The sequence below is a fragment of the Acanthopagrus latus genome, chromosome 13, assembly GCF_904848185.1.
Source record: "Acanthopagrus latus isolate v.2019 chromosome 13, fAcaLat1.1, whole genome shotgun sequence".
Taxonomy (NCBI): Eukaryota; Metazoa; Chordata; class Actinopteri; order Spariformes; family Sparidae; genus Acanthopagrus; species Acanthopagrus latus.
In genome coordinates, this window is record NC_051051.1 from 8,888,038 (window position 1) to 8,912,841 (window position 24,804).

Consider the following 24,804-nt stretch of genomic DNA (forward strand, 5'->3'; position numbering starts at 1 on the left):
ACCATAGTGCAGGGGTGACCAAGCTTTTCCCCATGAAGGGGAACTGGAACTTAAAAACATGATTTGTATTGTTTAGATGCAAAATGGTACTCAGGATCCCCAGTTCCCTCAATTGTCCGGCTTCCTGCACAGTGTCACTCTGCTGGCCATGCTCAGACTGTGTTGTATTTATTAATTAGGGAACCAACATATTTAAAGAACATTTTGCCTCTCACACACACACACACAAAAATTAAACAGCAGCTGAGGTTGACATTAATTAGGAAATCAGAGGAATCCTATCTATCACGTGTGTGCTGGAAAAGTGAAGACTTCAATATTAGCTGACAAGTGAATGGAACAGCAAAAGTCTTCAGTCTTTACTAGCTGTTGTGTCGGGGTAAGTAGCTCTTGTGAGACGTGTTTGGTCTGTGAACCCAGAGGAGAACTGTGCCCGGCACTGTAATGTGTCATGCAAATACAGTGTTTTAAGCAAGGTTTTGCATAATTCAGTCACATGTGGTTCTATCGTTGAACGGAAAAAAGGCTCAGATTGACACAGCTCTTAAGACAGCCGAGCAGCAACGCTCAGGGAAATGAATCCCCACTGATGAACACAGAGACTACATCCACATTTAATCTTAAATTAAGACCCTGACGGCTGTTTTAAATCATTCTAGCTAATTAGCCCTCTGCTAAAGTCAAATGTAGGTAAAGCTATGCTGGGAATTAAATGAAGTTGTGGCCGGACAAACATCGATTAGGTGCCACAGTCCATTTTCAAAACAGACATGTTTACTTTTAGCTGTAGGCAGAGCACAGTCAGTAATTAAGTCTCTGTTCTGCTTAAGTCCAAACCACAAATGTGTGATAATGGGCTTAGATGTACAATACAGAACACTGAAACAAAGGCAGGATTCATTTGATTATTTACGTGTGCTTTTCCTGCTGTGACATGTCAAAATACCCTCTGTGGCAAAGGCCCATTCGTCCTGAAACGAGATGCCAATCAAACACAGTCTATACTTGCCTGCCTACACACCCGAGAGGATGTCTAATCAGTTAAAATACGTGAGAACACCTGTGAGGGTGCACCAGGGGTGTGGGTGTGTAAGGTGTCTGCATCCAAACCAAACACCTTGCACTGAGGTGAATGTTGGGTAAGGGCGCTTCAAACGCGAGTTGATAGTGAGAGGTATGAAGTCATTACCTTAGACAAATAGCTGAGGGTGAAGTACACTGATTTAAAGCTGCAAAGATTACTTTTATTATTGTTTAATCCGCAGATTATTTATTTGGCCTAAGAAAAGTTCTCAGAGCCTCAGGGCACGTCCTCAAGATTGCTGGTTTTCGTGACTTTTACTTTAATATCACCAAAGAACAAAGAGAAGCAGGAAAACTTTCCACATGCAGGAACTAATTTCCTCCTAGCTTTTTTTTTTTTTTTGCTTGAAAAGGGACAGTCTTATCTAATTAAGTCAGTGTTACTGCACATTTGCAGAACACATTGGATTTAAAATGCGTGATTCATAACACAGCTGTGCACAGCAATCAACAGCACATGCTATACCCTGCTATTTCTGCACACTGTTCGTGCAAACCATGCTTTCTCAAAATACCCCAAAGGTTTCCTTGGTTTCGTTTATTAATTAAATGTATTTATTCTGATTTAAAAAAAAAAAAAGTCTAGACATTTTCCCCCCAAGAACAGTTTAATTGCAGATGGTCACAAAAATGATCTCATGTGGGACATAACAGCATTTGGTGAAATTATATTGAATAAATAAATGTAACTCAGTCCCACAGGGTCCATCACGCATAGACGTGCTGTGTACTTTATATGCAAGCTACATTCACTGTCCTTTACATGCACCTAATAGTCTTAAAAAACTTAAAATATATCAGGAGAAAACAAAGGTGCTAATAAAACATGCCATATAAACAGCACAAGCACAGAGGTGGCATTAAAGTGGTGGAATCGTTTCCCTTTTAAAAACACATTTGGACTCAAACACGTTGGTCTTACTGGACAGGATCACATTGTCTCGATACAACCTGAAAAAATCAAGTCACATTTGAGAGGGAGTAACAAAAAATACAGAGCTTAAAAGCAACTCAATTCAGCTGTGCTGAGCCTATAGATTGCCCTATCACACCATTTGAGCTCATAACTCAAAAGTAAAGAAAAACAACCTAAAAAGGAAACAAGAGGACACACGCCTTTTGTAAGAGGAGTTACACAACATCAGTGTATCAATTCACTGTTCAAACATCTAACAGTTCCTTCAGAGTACATGCAAATGGACATTCGAAATCAACACAAACCAGATACAACTGATAAGTTGAGCAAAACATGGTAAAACACAACTAAAACAGGAAGAGGATAGGAGGATAAGAGTTGGATGGGGTTCATAGAGTGGGGATCATAAAATCATTATTGTGCCCCTGAGGGTGTGTTCAGACTGAGCACAAAGTCCATTTTCATCTTGATTTATTCAGAGAAACTTGACCACCAGGATCTCTGGTAATTACATTTATTTTACTGGGAAAATCTGTTGAAGTCTGACTTATTTAAATCTCCCTGGTCATAAAATAATTCCCACTAAGCACAGTTTTGAATTGCATTGAAGGTGGAGGCTGTTGAGTATCACTGCCAGGTCGTCAAACACTGACATTGGGTTGTTGATGCACAGCATCAGCGGTCTACTTGAAAGCGTTTTTTAAGCTCAGTAAACACATAACTCTGGACTGGAATTCCTCCAATTTGTCCGGGACATTTACATCTCCCAGGAACACAAACCCAGACAGCTGGAGTGTTTTTTTTTAAGTCCATGGCTTGTGAACCAAAACACCCAATTAAAGTACCGTTGCGTGTAGTCAGTCAGTTAGCTGAAGCTCAATAACAACAAGCACAGACTGCCTTGTGAGGGAGATTTCCCTGTTGAAGTATGAAGTACAAGTAAAATTGCGAATTGTTTTGTAATATTTCTCCCGATCCACTCCCTTTTCAAGGCGCCACAACAATGCATCTAACCAAGCTTTGTGTTGCCTCTAATTTTCTTGTCACATTCAGTCTGAACACACCCCTTGGGCCTACAGCAGAGAAGGGCAGAAGCGTTAACATTCCAGCCGCTGGGGACTCAAGCAGAGAGACTGGTGGTCTTTACTTCTTCCACACGGTGTAGAAAACCCATCTGACAATGTGCAATTAAGGATTTCACAAAACAACTTTTGAGGGCATTCAAACATATATAAGAATGTGTGAAAAACATACATCTTGAGTTTAATAGCAGTTTTATTGCAACTTGGGTCTGTTTTTTTTCTATTGGTTATAATAACATTCAGCTATTGGCCAAAGTTATTGCTGATTTGTGACATATGGGGCTTTTCCACTGGCACTTTTGGCTGCACCGAGCCAAACCATGCCCCACTGATTCTGATTTTCCATAACCACTTGAAGTGGCCAGTTGAGTCGTGCCACACCTAATATGGACCATCTCCAGAGTTGGGCCAAAGTGCACCCATCCCGCATCAGAGTGAGACTGTTGTGACATCTAGCCACACAAATGTGCCTCATGTTTGTGAAGGAGACCAGAGAGACAGGTGCTTTTAAAAGTCTGCTTGTGTTCAGCTCTCAGTGCTTTTGTAACAGAATCTCTGCAGTTTGAAATGTTGTTTCTCTCCTGCATCCCTGTTTGTACTGGAGTTGTGTTACTGTTACTGTGTTAACTGTGAGTAAAACCAAGTATTTTCTGATTTTGATGCTTCAAATTAAAAGCTTTCAAATAACTAAAATATAACTTTTTAGCCCCAAATTTTTGGAAATTAAAAAAAAAATTAGTGGACTTGTTTTAGTGCAGATTCTTCAATAATACCGCAGGGATGAAGAGCATTTACAGTCGCTTTGATCACTACTCGACTAGCGCGTCATCAGTAAAAGGCACACCTTGTTGCAGTGGAAATGCAAATCCCAGTTGAGCTGGGCTGATGTACCAGGGTCACACCAAGGGAGCACATAAATATGGAAAAGCTCCAGTGGTTACATCACTACAACAAAGCTCGTCAGGGTGGGAACAACCGACCCTTCAGATGATCAGACAGCCAACAGATCACAGCTATCAACATGGCTGAGTACGCTGTTGTTATTAACAAGAGAAAAAGGGCAAAATAAGATCTTACAGTAATACGACATTTAATCATTATCTTCTAGGGTATTAAAATAGTACATGGGGTATGTACTGGGCCACCTTTATGCATTACAATATATGAACAACCTCTGATAAAAAGGATACAGCTCCAGGTAGGAGGGCACACACACCACCTCTTTGGAGAAGTCCACCAGACATGAGAGTTTTCCCAGCTGTTCCTCATACAGACTCAGTGCTTCTGTCATGTTCGCGCTGTTACCCTGACGACCAATAACAGGAAATAAATTTATGTCATGAGATGCTCAAACTGTAGCGAATGGTTTATTCAACCATAACTACAGGGCTGAGAGTAGAAGTGGTGTGTTGTTTCTTTTAGCCACAACAAAATGAGTAATGACTTCTCCCCGTTTGGTGATTTTATACTCCATAAACATTCCTGTTGGACACATTCCAACTAAATTCAACAATCATAGTCAATATTGACAACTGACATTTGATTTGTAAGTTAGTCAAGGTGGAAAAACCATTAAAAGTACATCCATCTGACCTATAATCATCTCTGTTAAATTAAAACATTTGCATTTACCACACTCATCATTTACTAAAAGATTACTAAAAGACTCACCTGTGTGAAATATTTCCCAGAGGGATGCAGGACTTTTATCGACAGATCTAAGATGAGACGCAGGAAATCCCACGTAGAGTCTACAACCAACGGTAAGATCCAGACAAAAGTTAAACAATGACATCTCTGTGATCGAATTTATGTGACACAGCACACAATATATACATAAATATATGATATAAAAACTACAGAAACCTTCTTCTGGCTCCGTGGATATCGGGACTGCAGTGAGGTCATTAATAACGTAGTCAAACATCCTTCCTTCCTGGACATACTTCTTCAGCACAGGGACACAGTCCTCAACTAGTATCTGTAAAGCACGTGACAAGGAGAATCCACTCAACTTTCCATTCAAGTTTCTTGGCAGAGGCTGAATAATTTACAGTTCAACAATCACCCTTGCTGTCCCAGATGAGACTGTGCACTGAAACAGTAAACATAACTGGGAATTTAATAATTATAAATCATTTCAAGCACCTTTTTCTGCACTCTATTAATAAAAAGTTAGTGTGTGTCACTAAGGCAATGGTGTCACCCATGGCCACGTTTGGTTTATGTGCAAGATGAGGAGGGTCTATAGTGATGCGAAGGGAGGAGCAGATGAGCCCGGCCTGGGATGCCATCTGGTTGGAGTGCCTTGCTAAGGTTGACCCTCTTGATGGACAGTCTCACGTCAGATGGTCAGCATTGCAACTTCCCAGCCCACATGTGGATTCCTGGTGGGCACTGTGCTGTCTGCACTGATGGGGGATAAAAAGGCATTGTACTCGTCCAGGTGATGCGGTAGACAGAATTATGTCCCCCTTTCTTTGTTTAGTGATGCAACATTATCCATTCCACATGCCTCTTGGGGGACAGAGCTGTAGCAACTGGACTCCACTTCAACAATGAGGTCCATCTTGGCATTTCTGACAGACTTCCAGAGGTCATATCCAGCTGCTTTGTAGGCGTTGGGATCCCCTGATTTGAAGGCAGAAGTTTGTGACCCAGAGCTTCTGTGAGCAAGTTGCAGACCGAGGCTTGAACAAAGTCACTTACTCATTTAGCCTCTGACAGGGTCTGTGTATTCACCGATGTTGCCAACGGCATCTTCAAACATCTGGCTGTAAGTTGTCCCAAACCGGTCCAGTAAGAACTCATCGACCTCTCTGTTTGTGAATGCTTCAGGAACCAGTTCTTTCTGTTTCAAGTCCTCTTAGTTGCAAATGTGTAGCAGGACGAAATTGATGTGGAAGAAATGTGCTCAAGTGCTCTGTTCTGCAAAGTCAAAACTGGCTGATGATCATATCTTGAAAAGCGTTTGTCAGTTATGCTGCACTGTAAGAGAGCACTGCATGCGCACGACGAGCCAGAAATGACAAGTAACTACACAAAGTTTGTTGTGATGACTTTGCAGCCATCTCACACCTCACTCCACACCAAAGTAAATAAAAAGCTACGATACGCGGGTTTAAAGTTCTTCAAATAAATTGGTTTGCAAGTGCTCCATGAGGAAGGAAATGCAATAAACATGTTTGTTAGCCCTCGAGAATACACACAATGCCGTCTGGTGAGTTAACGAGACTTGAAATTGATTTGTTTACAAGAAAACCCGACAGGACCCCAGGATCAGCAACATGAGGCTCAGTGAGGAAGGAGCGAAGACATTCTGGCAGTAACAGTACTCACTTGGTAACAGTCTCCCTTCAGGTTATCAAGGATATTGCCGCAAGTTCGTCTCATGTGTGTTTTGCACCCATCTATCACCTTCTGGTCAATGTACAAAAACTGTTAAGGAATGATCTATAAGGTGCAGATGTACAGTTATAGGCATTAGTAAAATGTGGTGAGAGAACACTACATTGAACAGAACCCATAAAGGATATCTCCAACATGGTGATCATCTTTGGCTTTTGTTTGACCAGCTCGGCAAGGATGCCTCCGTCGCCTCCTCCTAATATCAGCACCTCTTTTCCAGCATAATTCTCTTTTCCGCTACCGATGATGGCTTGGGTGTAGGCAAAATCGCTCTCTGCCAGGTCTGCAGGGTAAAGGAATGATTTAACACACTGAAATCACTGACCAGTTCTGATACTGTCAACAGTACCAGCACAATAATCACCATCAAACTGACAAACATGCTGTGTACTGTATAGTTGTATACACTTACTGATGTCGTCATTGAGTACGAGGATATTTCCAAACTGTTGCGAGTGCAATATTTTTATGTTTTGGTATTCAGAATCTTCTTCATACACCACCTGGTCAATGTCGTACTCAATCATTCTTTTGTCAGTTGTGGGCAGGTATCGGTCAATCTTCGCTCCTCGTACGAGGGCTGGGAGCCTTTGGGTGAATGGCGAACAACACAATTACTCAATGTTACTGCAACATGCATGAAATGGGGCGAAATCTCCAGATACTGACCTTTTAACTCTCGTAATATTGCCATTTAAGAGAACCTTCAGCTCCTTTTCCAGTGCATTTAAAAGCTGTGGACACACAATGGAAACGCCATGAAAAACTGCACGAAGGAACATTTCAATCAAATAGAGGGATACTTTATAGTGCAGCCATCTCACACAAAAACACATGAACAGTGCAGCAGTCATGCTGCTTCACCATGGTCTGTGTGTATCTACTGGTGATCCACAGCTATGAGAGTCAGAGGGGTATTTCTAGAGGACTGTCAAAAATGCTGTGTGGGAAAGGGCGTGTTTGGGCGCAAGAGGCATGTAAACAACCATGGAAGGCGCTGAACACTCTTCCTCCTCTTATGTGCACAATATTGTTTGGGCACAGATCTTTATAAAGTCCATTTCCAAGGTGGTTTAGAGTGTGCACAACTACAATGTTGTAAAACTACACTTTATGACTGATAACAGAACTGATGAGCTATAAACTTAGCAGCATCACATGACCTGCGTGAGACTTCCTGCGTGTAACTGGATTAAGTATTCTGTATCTAGTTTTTTTTTAAACAACCTACATTGTCTAGTTGTGCAATGTTATCCTCTTCGTAACACTGCAGATCAATGGTCACCAAACCATGGGAGTGCACACGCAGAATAGCAAGCCTGAGAAATGAAGTGGAAAAGACAAATGGATGAGCTCAAAGCAATTAAAGTGAACCACATTTATTACACCAAATTGATACTCCACCCAAAAAAAACAATATCACACCCTGTTGCTCTGACGGTTTAAGGTTAGGTTTTCACAGCGGAAAGCTTCAATACATCCATTACCATAGCAGCAGTAGTTTTTAACATGTCGACATTTATCTCATTCATTTTAAGTGACTGCTGCTAACTTAAACACATTCTATGTATCTGTAACCTTCGTTTATCACAGCTTTGCGTGGCCGTAAGTAAACAGGTTGGTGCAGTCTTGCGGTAACGCTCGCAGAGCTGTCGCCCTGCCCTGACAACCCATTTCCAATAAGCAGAGCTGACAAAACAACACATTGTAATGATAAAATAAGATAAGATTTTCCTTTTTTGAGCCCCCTTGGGAGAGATTTTCAGGTAACAGAGCAGTACAGAGGGAAATAACTAGCAGCACAAGAGTAAGTCTCAAAAAATAGAGACAATGGAGATAATGGAAAGAATAAAATAACAATTTGAATAAAAAATATAATCAAAAAATATAGATAAAGATGAACATACTATATGCAGTAAGTATCTTCCAGTTTGATCTCTGAATGAAATTCTCCCACATGTTAAAGGATTGAGGTGAGACGTGTTAGCTGTAGCTTGTTTTCTGGGGCCAATACATGCTTCAGTTGGGCGTAGCCCTGTTTCAGTCGGGCATAGCCCTACATAAAATTGCGATGCTTCAAATACCTGACGAACAAAAATGATGTTCTTACCGCCCATTCTTGCCAACGAGAGTCGCAAGGTATCCATGCCCATTTGTGTCATGGACAGTCTCTGTCATTTCCTGCTCATTAAATATGGACAGTAGATCGGGAACGGTCTTAGCAGGGTCAGCTGGGAAAAGAAATGACAGAGGATGTAACGATGAAAAGAATACAGCAATCTGCGTCCTGCATACTTTCTCTGCAGCAGTGGTGAAATATGTTCTCAGATCCTTGTATGATAACAGCAACATGACAATGTAAGTGGGATCTATTATGCTGTTATCATGTTCTCATTATAGCATTACATCTTGATCTGCAATGTAACAACTAGTTATATCCATCTTGTAACAAAAAATAAAACAGAGCAATAAACAGAAATACTTGTATACAATTCTGCTCTGCTTTTCAGTGCAGCACTTGATTGAACTTGGTTCCTATACACCAGCACCACTGCACTGCCTTACAAAATATATGTATGATTATATGTATAATATAGGGCTGAGCAATATATACATTATTTGATATTGCCATGATACAGGACTATACATCGTTTTAGATTTTGGATGTCACTATATCATGATACTGCATAACTGCTGTCGTTCAATGATATTAAAGACTGAATTATAGTAAAGTGATGTCATTTTCTCAACTTTCCAGGCTGTACTACTTGTTACAATACGTGTCTGTACCTAGATAGTCATCACATCCACATTACTGATGATTTTTTAGCAGACAAGTCACTGTATGTGTGTGTTGTGAAAGTACCAGCTGTCACCCTTTAATATTGTTGCAACATCGATAAGGAAGAAGGGAGAAGAAGAAGAAGAAATACTTCCATATTAGGTGTTTACTGATTGCCCCAAAATAATCTAATTTAAAAATGGCTATCTGATTGGTAACACGTCACATACAGTAGCCAACAAACACTGACTAATCATGAATCTGCAAAGTTATCAAATAAATATAGTGGAGAGGAAGTATAAAGCTGCAGCAAATGGAAATACTCAAGTAAAGTAAATCAGATCAGTATTTGAGTTGCATAAAGTTACTCCACCCATGCTCTTAACTTTACCTGAGTAAAGTGTATTTGGTAATTCCATCACTGGTTGCTTGGACATTTTGACAAAAATATCAGTCTCAAATATCAGCTTTCAGTCTCCTTGATTTTTAATAATCCATACTGGTCAGACAACCTCTACTCCACATTACTGTATCAGTGACACCACATTAATAAAACATAACAGAAATAATATAATATCATATAATAACATATACATATGTTGCATAATAGTTTACTACACTATCAGGGATCATTCACTACATTTGAATACAAAAAAAGCATACCTGCTTTTACTAAACTCATGTGAAAATGCAGGACTTTAACTTGTACTGGAATAATTCCACAGTGTGCCATCTCAACTTCAACACGAGTCAAGGTTTTGACACTTAAAAACTACAAAAATGGCCGAAAGGTTGCCACTTCCTGTGCGACCGCGCTGGATTGAACATACTCTATTCACATTGTTAGCCGGAGGCGTACCGAGCCGCAGAGCGGTGGGACAAGTTAAAAAAAAAAAAAAAAAAGTCTAACGTCTAACCTCACACGACCATGCAAGTGGCATCAAAACAAAATATTTACCAACAAAAACTTTAAGTTTTGAGACCCAGCTTGTCCAAATATATTATAAACAGTTGTCATTATTAGCCATGGTTCACCCTAATCAATATAGCATTAGTGTTCTGAAGGGCAGACTGACAGACTAGCAGGTTGATATTAGCAGGCTAGCCAGCTAAGTTAGCTAGCATGCAGCCCTGATGCAGTGGCTCTAACCTGACCGCGCTCACCGTTATTCAGCCGCTCTTACCTGCCGTAGAGAGGTTGAAGTCGAGAGTATAATGTCGCAGTGCCATGTCTGGGTGCAACCGTCATCCATGCCTGGAATAGGCAGGCTGCGAGTATTTATCTGCAGAGACAGAGGGAGGGCCCTGCTACCACTGCTGCTACCACCACCCACTATACTCACCGCACCAGGCGTGGCTAGTCGGGGGATGCAGCGAGGGAGCAGAGAGTCACAACACGAGGTGAGAGAGAAATCCTCCGCCGCACATGACGAAGGAGACTGCCAGTTCAGATAAAAGTAAAAATACATTGATCCTTTATCAGCAAGTACATTCTTGGTTTTATAAACACTTAGTTAATCAAATCTTAAGGATGAGACACAAAAGTCACTCATTGGTCGTAGTTATTTGGTACACTGTAGGTTTAAAGAACGAGCATCTTCTGTTTCACATTCATCTTGAACTTGGAGATCAGAATCTAAAAGTAAGAAAAATTCATTGTTTCATTGTGTTTTATGGAGATGCACAATGCTTGAGAATTAAAATTGCTGGTGCCTGCTATGTGGAGTTTAATGGAAATCAGATTTTTTTTTTTTTTTTTTTTTTTTTTTTTTTTTGTGAGGAGGACTCACCTTTAAATCACATTCAAACTGGTTAATTTAACTCATGGTCCAGCTTATGTGTGTGCATGTCATAGCCAGTTGTCTCACCAGTGACCCTCCATGGAATTACATTGCATGGAAAGCAGGTGAAGTGTTGTTGAATCCCAAGTGCTGTATTGTAGGCAGTTGGAATTGTTTCAACTTTTATCCAACTTGCAAGCTTTTACACTAAGTGTGGGAGTGAGCTCTGTGTTTCAGAGCCGTTAGGGTTACTTGTGGGTCGTTGACTCAACCGACCTTCGTGTGGGTTGCCAGGGCTAGGTGAGATCAGGTGTTAATTGCGATACTTGCCTGTTGGACGACACGTTTTTGAGTCAAGGGAGTCAACAGTCAAACCAAAAACCGGATGAACAGGATTAGTCAAATCAATTAAAAAAGAATAATGTGTGGTAGTGGCACATAATGTCACTCACATGGACTGAGAAATCACTAGAACTGAGCATGTGGTATATTAATTGTGCAGCAACATAGATGTAACTGAGTGTATAAGCAGCTAAGTTATCTGTCTTGCAGTGATCTGTTCACTCGTGCAGCTCAGCAACCTATTTCCTCTTGCAGACGTGTGGCTGTTTCATGACAGTTTCAGGAAGTTATTCAGGTTGCATTCACTACCTTACCACGCTGTAGTCACGCAAGAGGACAGATCGTGGTTGTTCATAACAGATTTATGATTGCATTGATATATGATAAAGAACGAAGAAAAGCAAGAAAATTCATATCTCAGTTTTATTCAGTGAAACGGGCTAGAATAGACATTTAAGTTATCTTTTAACCTTAACCTTCTTAACATAGATGTAAAGCACAACAACAGCTGCATATTAAAAGAAACACAGGACATGCACAAAAGTGGATGACACTGAGAAGTGACAATAAGTTATTTTGATCCGAAGCCAGCGTCCGTGACTGTAACTAAATAAAAAAATCTGACGCATCGTGTAGAACAGTGTGTAAAGTTGCAAACTTTCGTGTCATTAGCTCGGTTAGCCACACATGTGGTTCATTCCTGACTTGTAGCACATTTAAAACACATACAGTACATGGCATATTATGCATTCCTGCAAATGCCCATCACAGTCACAGTCACTGATAGATGATAATAATTATTGTGAGAAATAATGCACATACAAGGGGTGAGTGATATGCACAAGTCATCACAGTTTCCATGTCACAACACAGGTGTAACAGTACTTATGAAAGAATTCATGAATCACGTCGACAACGTTTCACTTCAACGTACTTAACTAAAGAGTCAAGGCCTAGTCATGGTGACACTGTAGCACACACCACCGAACGGCACACACACACACACAAAGTTAGCGACTAGCTGGTGAACACAGTGGAGCGTGTAGCAGCTTAGGAGTTGGTGAAGACCAAACACGGAGCTAAAACACAATGGATATCGGACACGTCGCCACAAACATAAACTCCAAATGAATGATTGTGTTGCTCATTAACTGCTTGATGTCGAAACAGGCTGTCTGCTAACAAGTTGGCTACACTGACCTAAAAGGGGATCATGATACTGCAGTTATTTCATAGCAACATTTTCCCCTTAAGAATCAACTCTATTTGCAGACCTTCATAAAGTTTCTCACATTTTGACAAACCATGCTGAAATATCAAGTTAATTTTCAGCATCGTTAAAGCTGTCCATATCCACAGCCCCCCCACTCAACACATCATTAAAAAGTAAATCCCCCACAATCAAAAGCATCAAAATCAGAGTCTCCCACTTCAAAGTCGAAGCTGTTGTAGTGAGGGGAGTCGAGTGCGGGTCCGGTGGCGTGGAACGCTCCCGCTGGTCCCATGTGGGAGAAATCCGTGTTGAGTGGCATGTCAGGAGCCTTGGCTTCCAGATTGGAGAGCGAGCATGTCCCTAAGTAACCCATAGCAGAGGAAGCCGCCGCCCCTCCCATCAGCAGATAAACTGCCTTCACTGCTTGTGCATTGCTGATAGTGCCGTGGCGCAGGCAGCCTACTGAATGTGCCCCTCCTTTATAGCACTTTGAGCGGGGAGAATTCCTGCCTGTTGGACGACACGTTATTAAGTCAAAAGAGTCAAACCGAAAAACCTGATGAAAAAGAGACTGATCGCAGACAAACAAGCTCACGCCCTGAACTCACCTCTTTCCCTTGGAGACGCACAAGGCCCCGGGGAGGGAACCTCTGTGTCGCTTACTGGTGGAGTTGGTGGATCTTTTTCCAGGATTTGCTCCGGCACCAGATCTTTGAGAGTAATGCGCGGCGGTGGCACATAATGTCGCTTACAAGGACTGAGGGGTGATGAGAGACTCTGTAGGAAATGAAAGAAGAATTCTCTTTATGAAAAGTATTGGTCCATCAAGAATTACAAAGAAATCATTCCGTGATTGATTAAAGATGTACTTTGTGGAATAAGGCCAGAACTTAAAGCTAGCCTTGGTTTACAGGGTAACCAACAACTGCTGCTCTTTGCTAGCTCTCCTTGGCTTTAACTGGCCCCTGTCAGATAACTTGCTCATGGTTCAGTTAGCTATGGCCCTACAGTATGCTAACTAATTACATTCCCATCAGCCTCAGCTGTACTTGTGCTGGGCTAATTAGCAAGTTAGACTAACCAACACACTCCACCTTGGTGGACATGGAAAACATAATAACTGCTTAACATCAGCACACATGCATTGTCACTGTGAGCGTGTTGTAATGCTGACGTTAGCATTTAGCTAAAACTCACCTCTGTACAGTTGAGCAGGTGTGTTGCACCGCTGTGGACACAATCCAAATATACAATCTGAATAAACAAGTAACTTGTCTTATTTACTCACCTGTTTCACTTTTTTCAGCACATTCAGCCACTGACTAAAAAGGAATAAAACAAAAAAAAGTTCTGTTATTACTAATCCAAACATCCATCTATACATCACTTTAAGTGCATACACTGAGCTAAGTGGTAGGTTACAGGAATGGAATGTGCAGACTACACAGAAGCAGGTGGTCAGTATTAATAACAGGCTCTCTGATCCTTAACACTGCTGCCCCACAGGGATGGAAGGTGAGGAGCTGGCAGGTAGACGAGCTCTGAGCAACATGAGAAACACTGAAAGTGCAAAACGTAAGACTTGGCCTCCTGCTGAATTCATACCTCAAACAAATAAGTCTAAAAGTGTCTCATATTAAAGTATTAAAAGTATAAGTTAAAGTCAAATTATACACATATTTACATGGACGTATATAATGTACACTATGGGTTCATCGCTCCGGTCCATTACTCAGTATGGAGCATTTTCTACATTAGCTGTGATGCAGCATGTAATCTGCAGAGTAATAAGTAACCAAAGTCGTCTAATGACTGGAGTAAAAGCACAACTACAAGTATTACAGAAAACTGAAATACTAAAGAAGAGGTACCTAAAAACTGCAATATCTGAGTAAATGTACTTAGTTACATCCCATAACTGATATCAACACGGTGTCTGCTAACTGCTGCTTAGTAATAGCTTAGTTAGCTGTGCAGCTACCAGTCTGGACTGGGATCTCAGAGTGGTGTTAGGCGACCAGATCAGCTGGTTAGCTACCCGGTTAGCATGCTAACTTAAGTTGAAATCTTGGCATAGATTGTGCATAGAGAGTGGAAACTGGTGGAGGCAGCTAGCCTCCCCTAGAAAAGGTGAAAAAAAAACAAAAAAAAAAACATTTTACATCTGCTGTGTTTAAAAACAGAAAAGTTGTGGTTTTGAGGGGATTATGCGTAGGACTGTTTTTTGTCTCAGACTTCCTGGTCTGGTGTCTTCAGTCTAAGATGTTCCCCTCAGTGTCCAGACTTCCAGATATGTCAGTGTAAAAACATTCTCATCTAACTCTTGGCAAAATTGTGAAAAAGTGCATTTCCCAAAATGGTGGTTTAGCCCCTCAGTTGAACTTTAGTTGACTCAAAGATGTGGACTGTAAATCATTCTACTGGAACAAGGCGGAGGAATAGTAAAATGTGCACAGTGACCTGCAGTCTGCGGAGGTTTCAGCCAGCAGCAGCAGGTATTTATTCTGGGTGAGGATCAGTGCGAAGCAGCAATCCCTGCATCCACCGGAGGGCAACTTGGGCAAATCTAGGATCTCTTTGCCTTCCACAATTGCCTCACAGTGGGTCTGCAACAGCACCAGCTGGTCAGGGGGAGACGAGGCATCATGGCACACAAGGAGACTGCCCTCAGCTGTTAGGAGCAGAAACCTCTTTTTCCACTGTTTGAAAATAAATCCACCTGGGGTTAAAAAAAAAAAAAAAAAAAAAAAAAAAAAAAGGAGTGATGCCGTCAGAAACATTCCTAATCATATCCCACTACCAGAGGCTTATTGACAATATTAAGCGTGGTGACAGCGGTCATGATTGGTGGAGCAGTGTACCGTTGGATTAAAGCACGAACACAGTCATTCTGTCATCCGCACAGATTAGAGGCGGTCACATGGTTGGAGGATCAAGGGGCTGGGGATGTGGGGGTTTGACCAATCAGAACATGTTTACCAGCGTCCACATCTGGATCTTATCATTCTTTTATACATGAAGTTAAACACATGGGAACAATTTTTTTATTAAAGAAGTACAACACCAAGGAATGGTGAACACTAGACAAAACGAAGGATATTACCTAATCCATTGATTTAATTCAAAATGTGTCATTACACTTAACGCAAAAAGAATCATTTTGAAAAGGTAGCATTTTAGAGATTTAGGGACTTGGCATATCTATATCTATATATCTAAATATATCTATACATATATTACTCAGACAAGCAATAACCCCTTGTTATTTTTTCTTCTTCTTCTTACATTATCTTGTTTTTGAAGTGACATTTTTCCAATGACAAAATATAGAACAACTAACATTTATTCTGGTATATTCATCTCTTCAGTGTATTTTCAGCTACAGCTTGAGATTATGTTTTTTAACCCTGGTGTTCCAAACTGTTTCATAACCTACTTGCTCTTAAAAGCAGTGTTATCTCTAGTCTCAACATCATAATTCAGGAACAAAGCTCTTATGAGTTTGGCCAAAGACCGACACACAAAACACATCCATCATCCCACTGAACAGTTATCTGACCTCATCACACCTCCATGATGCAGAAATCCAAATAAAGTTCGACAATGTTGAAATGATTGAAGCTCGATCATTTATAATGGCCTGAATGATCAGACGTGGGATTTGAAAATTACAATAACACCCACTGAGAGCTGCACAACTCAGCTATCACACAGATACTAGTTATAAGAGAGGCGATCACAAAACACTGGCAAAACGTTAAGTACAGAATACGATGAGCTCACCATACATCCTGAGCGTCCCATGGTGGATCCCCGAGGCGTTCATGTCGACGGCCGATGCGTCCCGGTCGAACAGGCTCGGTGGGAAATGTTTGACGACAGGGTGGGCGAAGAGCACATGAGGCTCAATGTGAGTTTTAATGCCTCAGCTTTAATCCGCATTCAGCCGGGATGTTCCACCAGGCCACAGTTCAACAGCTTTGTATGAAAATGGGCCGTGATGATGATGTGACACGCAAACTGCTGCAGTGTGTGCACAGGAACTTTTTAAAATGACTTTTCAGTAATGCAACTGTTTGGGTTTTTTTTTCTCCTTGAATATCAATTCAGTTTTAAATGGACAGAATTATAAGTCATTTTAAATCAGTTTCACTAAAACTCTCAGGCTCATTCTGACAGAAGCCCCCAAGCCGTTTGCTGTTGTAATTTACCTATCAACGGCTCCACAGCTGTTGTGAGTAGACAAACAGGGCTTGTTGAGTCCTGTCTTTTGCAATTAGGTGTCATTCCATGTATAACCCTTTGCACTAAGGCAGCATTTATGCTGTCAGACTACTACATCGGGTCCTATCAACACAAACCTTTACATAACTTATCTGAAAGAGAGAATAGGTTACATTGTAAAGTCTGCAGATCAGGATTATAAGTGTCAATGTAGTCATAGTATGACATATCACAAACATAACCTGTGTGTCCTGGCCAAAGTCATCAGAACTTTTAGACCCAGTAACTAGAAGGTTCCATCAGCTTGTTGTCATCTACTTTTCCACCTCAGCTGTGCAACAGCAATGACAGGACTTTGTTGTTGGTAAATGTGTGGCATGCTCTCTTCTTCCTCTGTAACTCCATGCTGATTTCTGAGCAGCGACTGTTTGTGGAATAGAATGCTGTCCCCAGAACTTAAATTTAGACCCTGTAGAGGAATCACGCTGATTTCCTCCAAATCTTCCTGGTCCCTTGGGAAAGTCCCTGCGGTGGAATGCGGTTAAAGATGATGGTATAATGAGTACATAATCAAATCAATGTCACATTGCAGGGAAGATTCTCATACAGAATTTATTCCGCATCACAGACTTTCAGTCTTGAAAAACAATAAATAAAATAACTTAAATTCAAATTTAAGCTACAGTGTCTGAAGAAACCTAAACAAAAGAAAAAACACTCATAGACACATAAATATCCTGAAGTGATAGTGATACAATAATCACAAAAGAGATACATAATGAATTTGAATAAAACTGTTGATTACATATAAAGATAGACAAGCTGATTTCCTGGCAATTACACTCTGTCTTGTATGTGCTAGTAGATGCTATTTCTGTTACTGCAAAGGCACGTTCTTACATTCTCACATAAGCAGTGGTTTTATCTTCTCCTGATTTACGGAACATGATTAAGTACATGACTACTTAACACTTGGTGTGAATCCCATTTGCTTTTAAAAGCATCTTTCTTTACTGGCATTTTCTTGCCATCTACTAAAAGATGGCTTTCATGTGGTAGAAAATTGCTCGGCTTATTTCAAAAGTTTCTTGTAATTTTCTTGCTGTTCATTTTTCAAGAAAAGGACAAATGACAAATCCAGTGTAAGGTGATCAGGAATGATGAACAGAATTAGTTCAATTTCTGTCATTTTTGCTCTGTAAGTATAAAAGTACTTGTCAGCTAGGAAAGCTGATCCTCATATTGCTTTCTGAAACAGTCTCCAGCAGGGAAGAAGTCCCAGCAACGCTCCTGGTACATCTTCCACACGTACGACTCCTAAATCAGAGGATGTAAGAACAAGAACTTGAGGGAGGATGGACACAAATACTGAAAGGAGTAGACTTTGTTATCAGTCAGAAGGAATCCTGATAATAAAACAACTGCAGCAAAACAATCCAGACTGACCTGTCCAGTGTGCTCCGTCTCATCTTTGTTGATGAGGTACATTAAGAAGAACCTGAAAAGGATTTGCATGTTAATATTTCTTCATTGGTATGTGCACGCACTGTGTCACAAAGGAAGTACACTCACATGTAATTGGCCAGGTTGTGTTCATCTAAAGTGTGGGTCTCAAAGCCATGTGGTGTCGTGTCAAAGTAGTCACTTCCAATGCCACATATGAAGCATTTTGTCTGTATAAAGGAACATGAGGTTTAAAACCACACTGCCATATATGATAGGAAATAACGGTCCACTTAAAAGTTTAATTCTGTACCTCCATGTCTTCCTTGACCTGCTCTTGTTGGTCTCTGAGCTCTCCAAACGCATCAATGATCAGACCTGCAGCAACATCATGATAAGAGGCGTTAAAAGTCTGTCAAACATGTCTTAAACCAGGGTGTTTGATGATCTCTGTCTTATGCAAGCACTGGATATAAGTAAAAAGGTACATGTTGCCCCATGCAGAGGAAGGCTTTATGTAATAATATGATTGGTAGACTGAGCTAGGTTAATCTACATTTTACCAACAGGTTAAGTGCAAGTATAAACTAAAAAGACAGTATGAGGTTGAATGATTTCTAACGCCAGAAATTTGGACTTTCATGCAGAAGAGCTTGGCTCATTTTGACAAAAATATATTTCAAGATGAATGACATTTGATAAAATGTTGTTGGCTATAAAGACTGCCTTGAATGCCCAATCACCTGTCCACACCTTCCTACATCAACAGTTTCAAGTAAGTATATTTTGAAAAGTGTCTTTCAGGCCAGCATTTTGTTTACCCTGAATAATGGCCAGTAGAATGACGATGACGAAGAAGAAGAATGTGATATCAAAGACCACTCGATAGAGCTCGTATTCATCTCCAGCAGGATCCTCGATCTCGTCTCCGATGCCTCCGCCAGCACGCACGCCCACGTACATGTGGAACAGGTAACACTGAGCAGAACAGAAAAACACATCATTCATCATTTGGGAAGTGGGGTGGACAACCTGCTATAAAAGTGTACATTCCTAGATCAACAGTGACTTACGGTCATCATGTCATCACATTTCATGTCTGGTTCATCTTCATCCTCACTCTTGTTGTAAAACTTGCGGAAGAAATTGAAGGCAACTACGGTGTAGAGGTACACCACCACAGCCAGCAAGCCCACTGTCATCATGAGCTGGCAGAGACAAGAAGAAAACAGTTAGTACATTCAAACTGAAGCGAAAATAACACTATTTAAGTTTTTTTTTTTACTTGCCTGTTTGCCATTGTGTGTGACTGAGGACAGGATAGTGCGCAGGGTCTTGACACCCATGGCAATATCCAGCAGGTGGCAGGCGTAGAAGAAGTTGTTGTAATGCCCAAGCAAAGACATTATCGTGTACCAACAGAGATACAGGAAAGTCTACAAAGAGATAACAAAAAAGGTTATTTCAATTCTCAGAAGTAAGGTTGTGTTCATCGTACTCTGTAGTATAGGGCATTGTGGAATATACATATTTTTGGGTTTGCTTACGCCGTCTGTGAACACAACGCCAAATTTCCAGATTTGGTACTTGATGTCAATGGAGGTCACCCTAAAAAAAGATACAATATTGGTCAATATTCATATGAAATGAGCAATATCTAACGTTTGTCGGTAAAATGTGTACTGTACCATGCAAACACAGAGTTGTCCGGTTCCTCCTGTTTCTTCTCATGTTGTTGACTCACATCTAGGGAGGCTAAATCAACTCCCAAGAGTTCAGCGATTCTTTCTCTGCCATAGATGTCTCCGTACTTATCCAACACCTAAACAAAGACATTACTTACACATTAACCTGCTCCATGGGGCTCATTTTAAAACCAACCAAATCAAACACAACTCACCTTTCGTTTGACAAATTTATCCCAATAATTGTTTGGGAAGGAGCTGCAAATAAAAAAGGGACACCATGTATTGCTTAAATTAAGAAACAAAACCTGACACTATCAAGAGTGCTTCAATGGCAGACCAATGATTGATATTGATGATGATGATTGATGATAATATCTATTTATCCACATACGGTGTATTCAAGACCAGTCGATCCCACTGGCCCTTAATGTCATCATCCTCAGGCTGCTCAGTGATGTACAGGCCATCAAACTCCAGCTTTCTTGCAAGTTCTTTCTCCCTTTTAAAGATCACCAGTGGAATCTGCCAAAAAACAATTTACATGCCATTTAAGTGAGATGTGCAAGTCTTTGGAAACATCTGGTACCAGTTGCAACACTTCAGGAACACTTTGTTTTTCAGGAAAAAAGTCTATATTTCTGAATCAAGGGTGTCAAATTCTACACACCTTGAGACAGTTGTAACCGATAATACAGATGAATGAGATGACAGTGTGCAGGGCGGCAATGAAGGCCAGTGTAGGCTGCATGTAGCCAGTGCTCTCCTCTAAATAGAAATAAATGGGGACGTCTTCCTCGTCCTCATCTCCTCCTTCGCCCGCTCCAGATCCCTCGGCCTCTTCTCCCGAGCCTTCAAACAACCCAGAGCCTTCGAACAGCCCGCTTCCCTCCATCAATCCAGATCCTTCAATCTCCTCACCATCAGGCGGGGTGTCGGACACCTGAGCAGAAGAATGTAGAGACAGGTCAGCTCGGTACAGTACAGTGGAGCTCTCTCACAGTCTACTAAACAGACATAATCAAGTACAAAATTCAACTGTGTTTCATTTTCTAAAAGCACAGAACACTAGAACAATTTAGTGTAAATTGTATTATAGAGTCCTCAAGTAAAATATGACCATTTAAATATAAACATAATAGTTTTACCTTGTAGAACAGCAGAATGAAGTTCAGGGCAAAAGCAAGGAACAGAGCCAGAAAACGCAAGTTGTAGAAGTTTCTGGAGAGGTAGTTCTACAGAAGAGAGATGAATGTTTTTCAGCTAATTAGGGAGTTGCTACATGAAGGATGTCATGGTAGCAAATCAATTCTGAAATAAACATGAGCAAATGTGGTCACCATGAATTTATTTCTTTGGGTTTCCAGCTCAGTCCAGATTTGAAAGCCTCCTTCCCCTCTTGTTTTCTTTTCTTTCTTTTTGGCAGATTTCTTTGGCTCTTCTGGTTTTACTTCCGCCTTGTCGGGGGATTCCTTCTCTGCTTTCTCTCCAGTTTCAGCGCTGACAATCAAACACAGCGGGGTTACTGTTTTATTCCTGCATTTCATCAACATCAACATTAAATCATGATGCACTTCCGCTGCCACTGTTGTGCACAGATATTCAACCCTTTGAATTTCCCATGTTTGCTTCAGCCTCTCCTCTCCAAATCCCCTATAGAGAGGCCCAATTGTACAATATATTGTAAAACTACAAGTTTACTGCACATTATATACTGGTGGTGATGTTGACAGTGCAGCATTTTGGTTAGCATAAGAAATGTCTGTATGAAAATGACTCAAGGCACATACCAACGCTATCAACTTAGAACTCGAACATAAAATCATCCTGAACAGCTGAGGTCAAATATTCTTGTTTACTGTATATTGTCATATATTTTACTATATCTGGCTAGAAGGTCTTGTCTAATCTCTAGAACCATGACAGAAAAAAGAGCTGAAGGCAAATTAACGTAGACAAGAGAACAACTGAAGACTCTTACTCAGCCTTTTCAGGCTCTGGAGGAGGTTCCTCTACAGGAACGGGCTCAGGAGGTTTTTGGCTAGCATCAGCCTCTTCTGGTTGCTGTAACAAAACAAAAAAACAAACAAACACAACAGCCACCAACATTTTAGTCTTATTTTAAGAATACATTTAAAACCTGGATTGTTTACCCATGAAGAACTAGATTGCTAACCTGCCAGTGAATTACCTCACATTTATATACATTTTTTATTCACTCTAATGTTAAAAATACTCACCATTTTCCTCTTGGTTATAGGAGTTCCTTCAGGAGTTGGAGGTTCAACAGTGGCCTCTACACCCATGTCTCCAAGTCCACCTGGAGCATCAATACCTGGTATCCTCCCACCTTCTTTCTCCTGGGTGTCCTCCTCTTCCTCCTCTCCGCTCCCAGTCTCCCCAGTGTCTGTTACACCCCCAGTGTCTTGCTCTTCCCCTGTCCTTGGCTCTCCTGGCCCATCTCCATGCACATCATCTTGTGTGGGATCTGGCATGCTTGCTAGAATCTCAGTCACTGTGATATTTTTTGCTCCTTCCACTAATCCACCACCAAACAGTGTTTGCCAGATGATCATAAAGAAGCCTTTGCACACATTGTAAATGAAGTGTAGAATACTCATCAGGATGGTCCAGAAGAACGTGGACAAGGCCACGACAATCTCCTTGATGGTCATTTTCCTCACTCTGCGATATTGTCTGCGAAGGTTACGGAAGGTGAAAATGCTGAAGAAGCTTATCATGCTGTTTATGAAGTCTGCAAAGGCAGAGCTGGATTCAGGCTGCGCTTCCTCTCCGTTGGTGTCCTCATCGCCTCCTCCACCTGCTCCCCCTCCTGCACCTGGCTCACCTCCACTTTCATCTACTTCATCATCTTCTTCCCCCTTTTCCTCTTCCTCCTGCTCTGAAATTTGGGAGGCTATATTCATTTCAAAGATGGTGTCCTCACAAAAGTTGACAAACATTTCCATCTTCTCTGATTCACCGCCTTCATTGACGACATCAAAGATAAACTGTCGTTTGGACTCTCTGACCTGGGGCATCTCCCACTGTCTGCGGTTGACTTCACTAATTTCAAAGTAGATGCGCTCAATCTTCCTGCTGGCGCCCATTATTTCAATGCGTCCAAGGAATGGGCGGAAGTAGTTGAGCACACTCTCCGCTTGTTCCAGGAAGTTCTGTAGCCTGGTGTCATGGGGAACGTGCTCAGACAGGTTGGTGAGCAGCACTGCTATGTTGAACCCAATATCCTTGGCAGGTTCCTGGAAGCGATTGGCAAACTCCTCATAGTGGATCATGTCATTCTCGTCTGCTTCGGAGCAGGACAAAAGAAACTGGATCTCAGAAGGGGAGTACTGTTTCTGACTGTCCATTGCTTTCTGGAAGTCCTTCTTGGAGATCAGCCCTCGAGGGTCTGTCACGTAATCCTTGAAAGCATCGGAAGCCACAATGTCTTTCAGTTTGAGGAACATGTCAAAGAACTTGAGGATCATCTCCACATTGCTGGAGGACTCAACCAACATGTCTACCATCTGCCGGGCAATTGTACCATTTACCACGTTTCCTGAATAATACAGAATATAATTTAAACAGAAGTTTGAAAAGGACAAGACAGGAAGAGAAGACAGGTATTGATAACCAAACAACAGAAAAAAATATTTTACCCTCAAGCAGTGAGAGCAACATAACAACCATGTCTTTCTGTAGGTCAAGGAGCTCCTTCAGCAGACCAATCTGGCTGGAGTCCTGTGACCATAAAAAAGACGCACAAGAACTTACAGTAATGACAATAGACCTCATATCATTTAAAAACATCACATATACATTTATAGAAATGCAATGGTCACTGGTGGAAAACACAAGTCAAAAGTGTCAGCAGTTATCACACAAAATTATATAGCAACACAAATACTTGTTATGATATGAGGTGTACATTCAAAATACTGTGTGCTGCATACAGTCACAATCACAACAAAGACGGTGCTGCAAAAAGACGTTAAATAATCAAACCCTCATGCCGACAGAATCTGTAAAAACTGTTTAGGTAAACTTGAATGTCAGAAGTGATGTCCTCCAGCTTTACGTAGAGCTTTTGTAATCTGGATAGCGGTTTAATCCTTATGACAGTAATTATTATGATTAATAGCTGAAGATTTTTGTTTCTAACAACCCATCAATAAAAGTTTCAGCCACAACACTGTTGTCTCCGCCTGTACAATGAAAGAGGTAACAAGTTTCACGTTACAATCATCACACCACCAGCCACTACGCCCTCATCCAGAGAAATAGGAAATCAGTGGATGTAGTCTATGGTTAGAAATAAAGACCACATTTTTTAATCAGTGGCCCAATCTTATTTTCGTCATTGTACAGTTTGTAATGGATGTGTAATACTAATGTCATATTGTGTACAAATGTTACATTAGTGCTTAAATAGTGTTAGAACAAAAGCAACTCAGAGGCCACAAAGTGACACAGCACAAATGAAAAGCATATTCCTTCAGGTTAAGTGTTAGTGAATGAAAATGGCAACAGGATTGTAACCCCAGTTAAATGTGTGCATACAAAGTGGGTGTCACATTAAGATGTATGTTCCAACACCAAATAATCTCTTATTAAAGGGTACACTCCAACAGTGGAGGTTAAAAGTTGGCCTGTCTCTCAGGAAGTTTTGTAGTCACCTGCTTCTTTGAATTGATTCAGCAAAATAAATATTTGTTGTTAATTATAACATGACTTCAAAACTTTGTAGTAAAGAAAATATTGCTGTGTTTCATATTCCTTCTGCCTTAAGTGTAACTACACACTACACAGTCACTACAATCCCATCTTTTTCAGGTACTTACA

General features: G+C 40.9%; 3 protein-coding genes across 3 annotated transcripts in view; all 3 read right to left on the bottom strand.

Moving 5' to 3' along the window:
* Window positions 1-1,670: 1,670 nt before the first annotated feature.
* Window positions 1,671-10,622, bottom strand: sms (spermine synthase). Its single transcript, XM_037119377.1, has 11 exons — window positions 10,456-10,622; window positions 8,600-8,720; window positions 7,721-7,808; window positions 7,159-7,223; window positions 6,902-7,077; window positions 6,618-6,772; window positions 6,421-6,510; window positions 4,948-5,062; window positions 4,753-4,832; window positions 4,272-4,387; window positions 1,671-3,173 (listed from the first exon to the last, which is right to left on the bottom strand). The coding sequence occupies exons 1-11, from the start codon at window positions 10,499-10,501 to the stop codon at window positions 3,143-3,145; spliced, it is 1,083 nt and encodes a 360-aa protein (XP_036975272.1). The 5' UTR covers window positions 10,502-10,622; the 3' UTR covers window positions 1,671-3,142.
* A 1,198-nt stretch (window positions 10,623-11,820) lies between these two features.
* On the bottom strand, window positions 11,821-16,433 carry LOC119031571. Its single transcript, XM_037120139.1, has 5 exons — window positions 16,391-16,433; window positions 15,068-15,326; window positions 13,896-13,929; window positions 13,216-13,384; window positions 11,821-13,117 (listed from the first exon to the last, which is right to left on the bottom strand). Exons 1-5 carry the CDS (start codon window positions 16,431-16,433, stop codon window positions 12,774-12,776), a joined length of 849 nt encoding a protein of 282 aa, XP_036976034.1. The 3' UTR covers window positions 11,821-12,773.
* A 984-nt stretch (window positions 16,434-17,417) lies between these two features.
* Window positions 17,418-24,804, bottom strand: part of LOC119030801 (ryanodine receptor 1-like) — a 49,623-nt gene continuing 42,236 nt past the window's right edge. The window contains exons 91-107 of the mRNA XM_037118670.1: window positions 23,622-23,703; window positions 22,200-23,521; window positions 21,941-22,023; window positions 21,300-21,459; window positions 21,108-21,194; window positions 20,630-20,902; window positions 20,354-20,484; window positions 20,175-20,217; window positions 19,963-20,096; window positions 19,822-19,882; window positions 19,564-19,710; window positions 19,348-19,482; window positions 19,096-19,252; window positions 18,588-18,652; window positions 18,404-18,504; window positions 18,278-18,329; window positions 17,418-18,148 (exon numbers count right to left, since the gene is read on the bottom strand). Of these exons, the coding sequence (XP_036974565.1) occupies window positions 18,053-18,148; window positions 18,278-18,329; window positions 18,404-18,504; window positions 18,588-18,652; window positions 19,096-19,252; window positions 19,348-19,482; window positions 19,564-19,710; window positions 19,822-19,882; window positions 19,963-20,096; window positions 20,175-20,217; window positions 20,354-20,484; window positions 20,630-20,902; window positions 21,108-21,194; window positions 21,300-21,459; window positions 21,941-22,023; window positions 22,200-23,521; window positions 23,622-23,703 (3,129 nt within the window). The 3' untranslated portion in view covers window positions 17,418-18,052. The remainder of the gene's footprint in view (window positions 18,149-18,277; window positions 18,330-18,403; window positions 18,505-18,587; window positions 18,653-19,095; window positions 19,253-19,347; window positions 19,483-19,563; window positions 19,711-19,821; window positions 19,883-19,962; window positions 20,097-20,174; window positions 20,218-20,353; window positions 20,485-20,629; window positions 20,903-21,107; window positions 21,195-21,299; window positions 21,460-21,940; window positions 22,024-22,199; window positions 23,522-23,621; window positions 23,704-24,804) is intronic.

What these genes read in the sequence shown, in the direction of transcription:
- sms (XM_037119377.1), bottom strand. Translation starts at nt 10,501, where the DNA reads ATGGCACTGCGACATTATACTCTCGACTTCAACCTCTCTACGGCAG. An exon ending in CTTCAACCTCTCTACGGCAG is followed by an intron (nt 8,721 to 10,455) that starts GTAAGAGCGGCT and finishes TTCTTTTCCCAG; the next exon opens with CTGACCCTGCTAAGACCGTT. An exon ending in CGTACTCAATGACGACATCA is followed by an intron (nt 6,773 to 6,901) that starts GTAAGTGTATAC and finishes TTTACCCTGCAG; the next exon opens with ACCTGGCAGAGAGCGATTTT.
- LOC119031571 (XM_037120139.1), bottom strand. Translation starts at nt 16,433, where the DNA reads ATGAACGCCTCGGGGATCCACCATGGGACGCTCAGGATGTATG. An exon ending in TGGGACGCTCAGGATGTATG is followed by an intron (nt 15,327 to 16,390) that starts GTGAGCTCATCG and finishes TTTTAACCCCAG; the next exon opens with GTGGATTTATTTTCAAACAG. An exon ending in TGCGTCTCCAAGGGAAAGAG is followed by an intron (nt 13,118 to 13,215) that starts GTGAGTTCAGGG and finishes GTCGTCCAACAG; the next exon opens with GCAGGAATTCTCCCCGCTCA.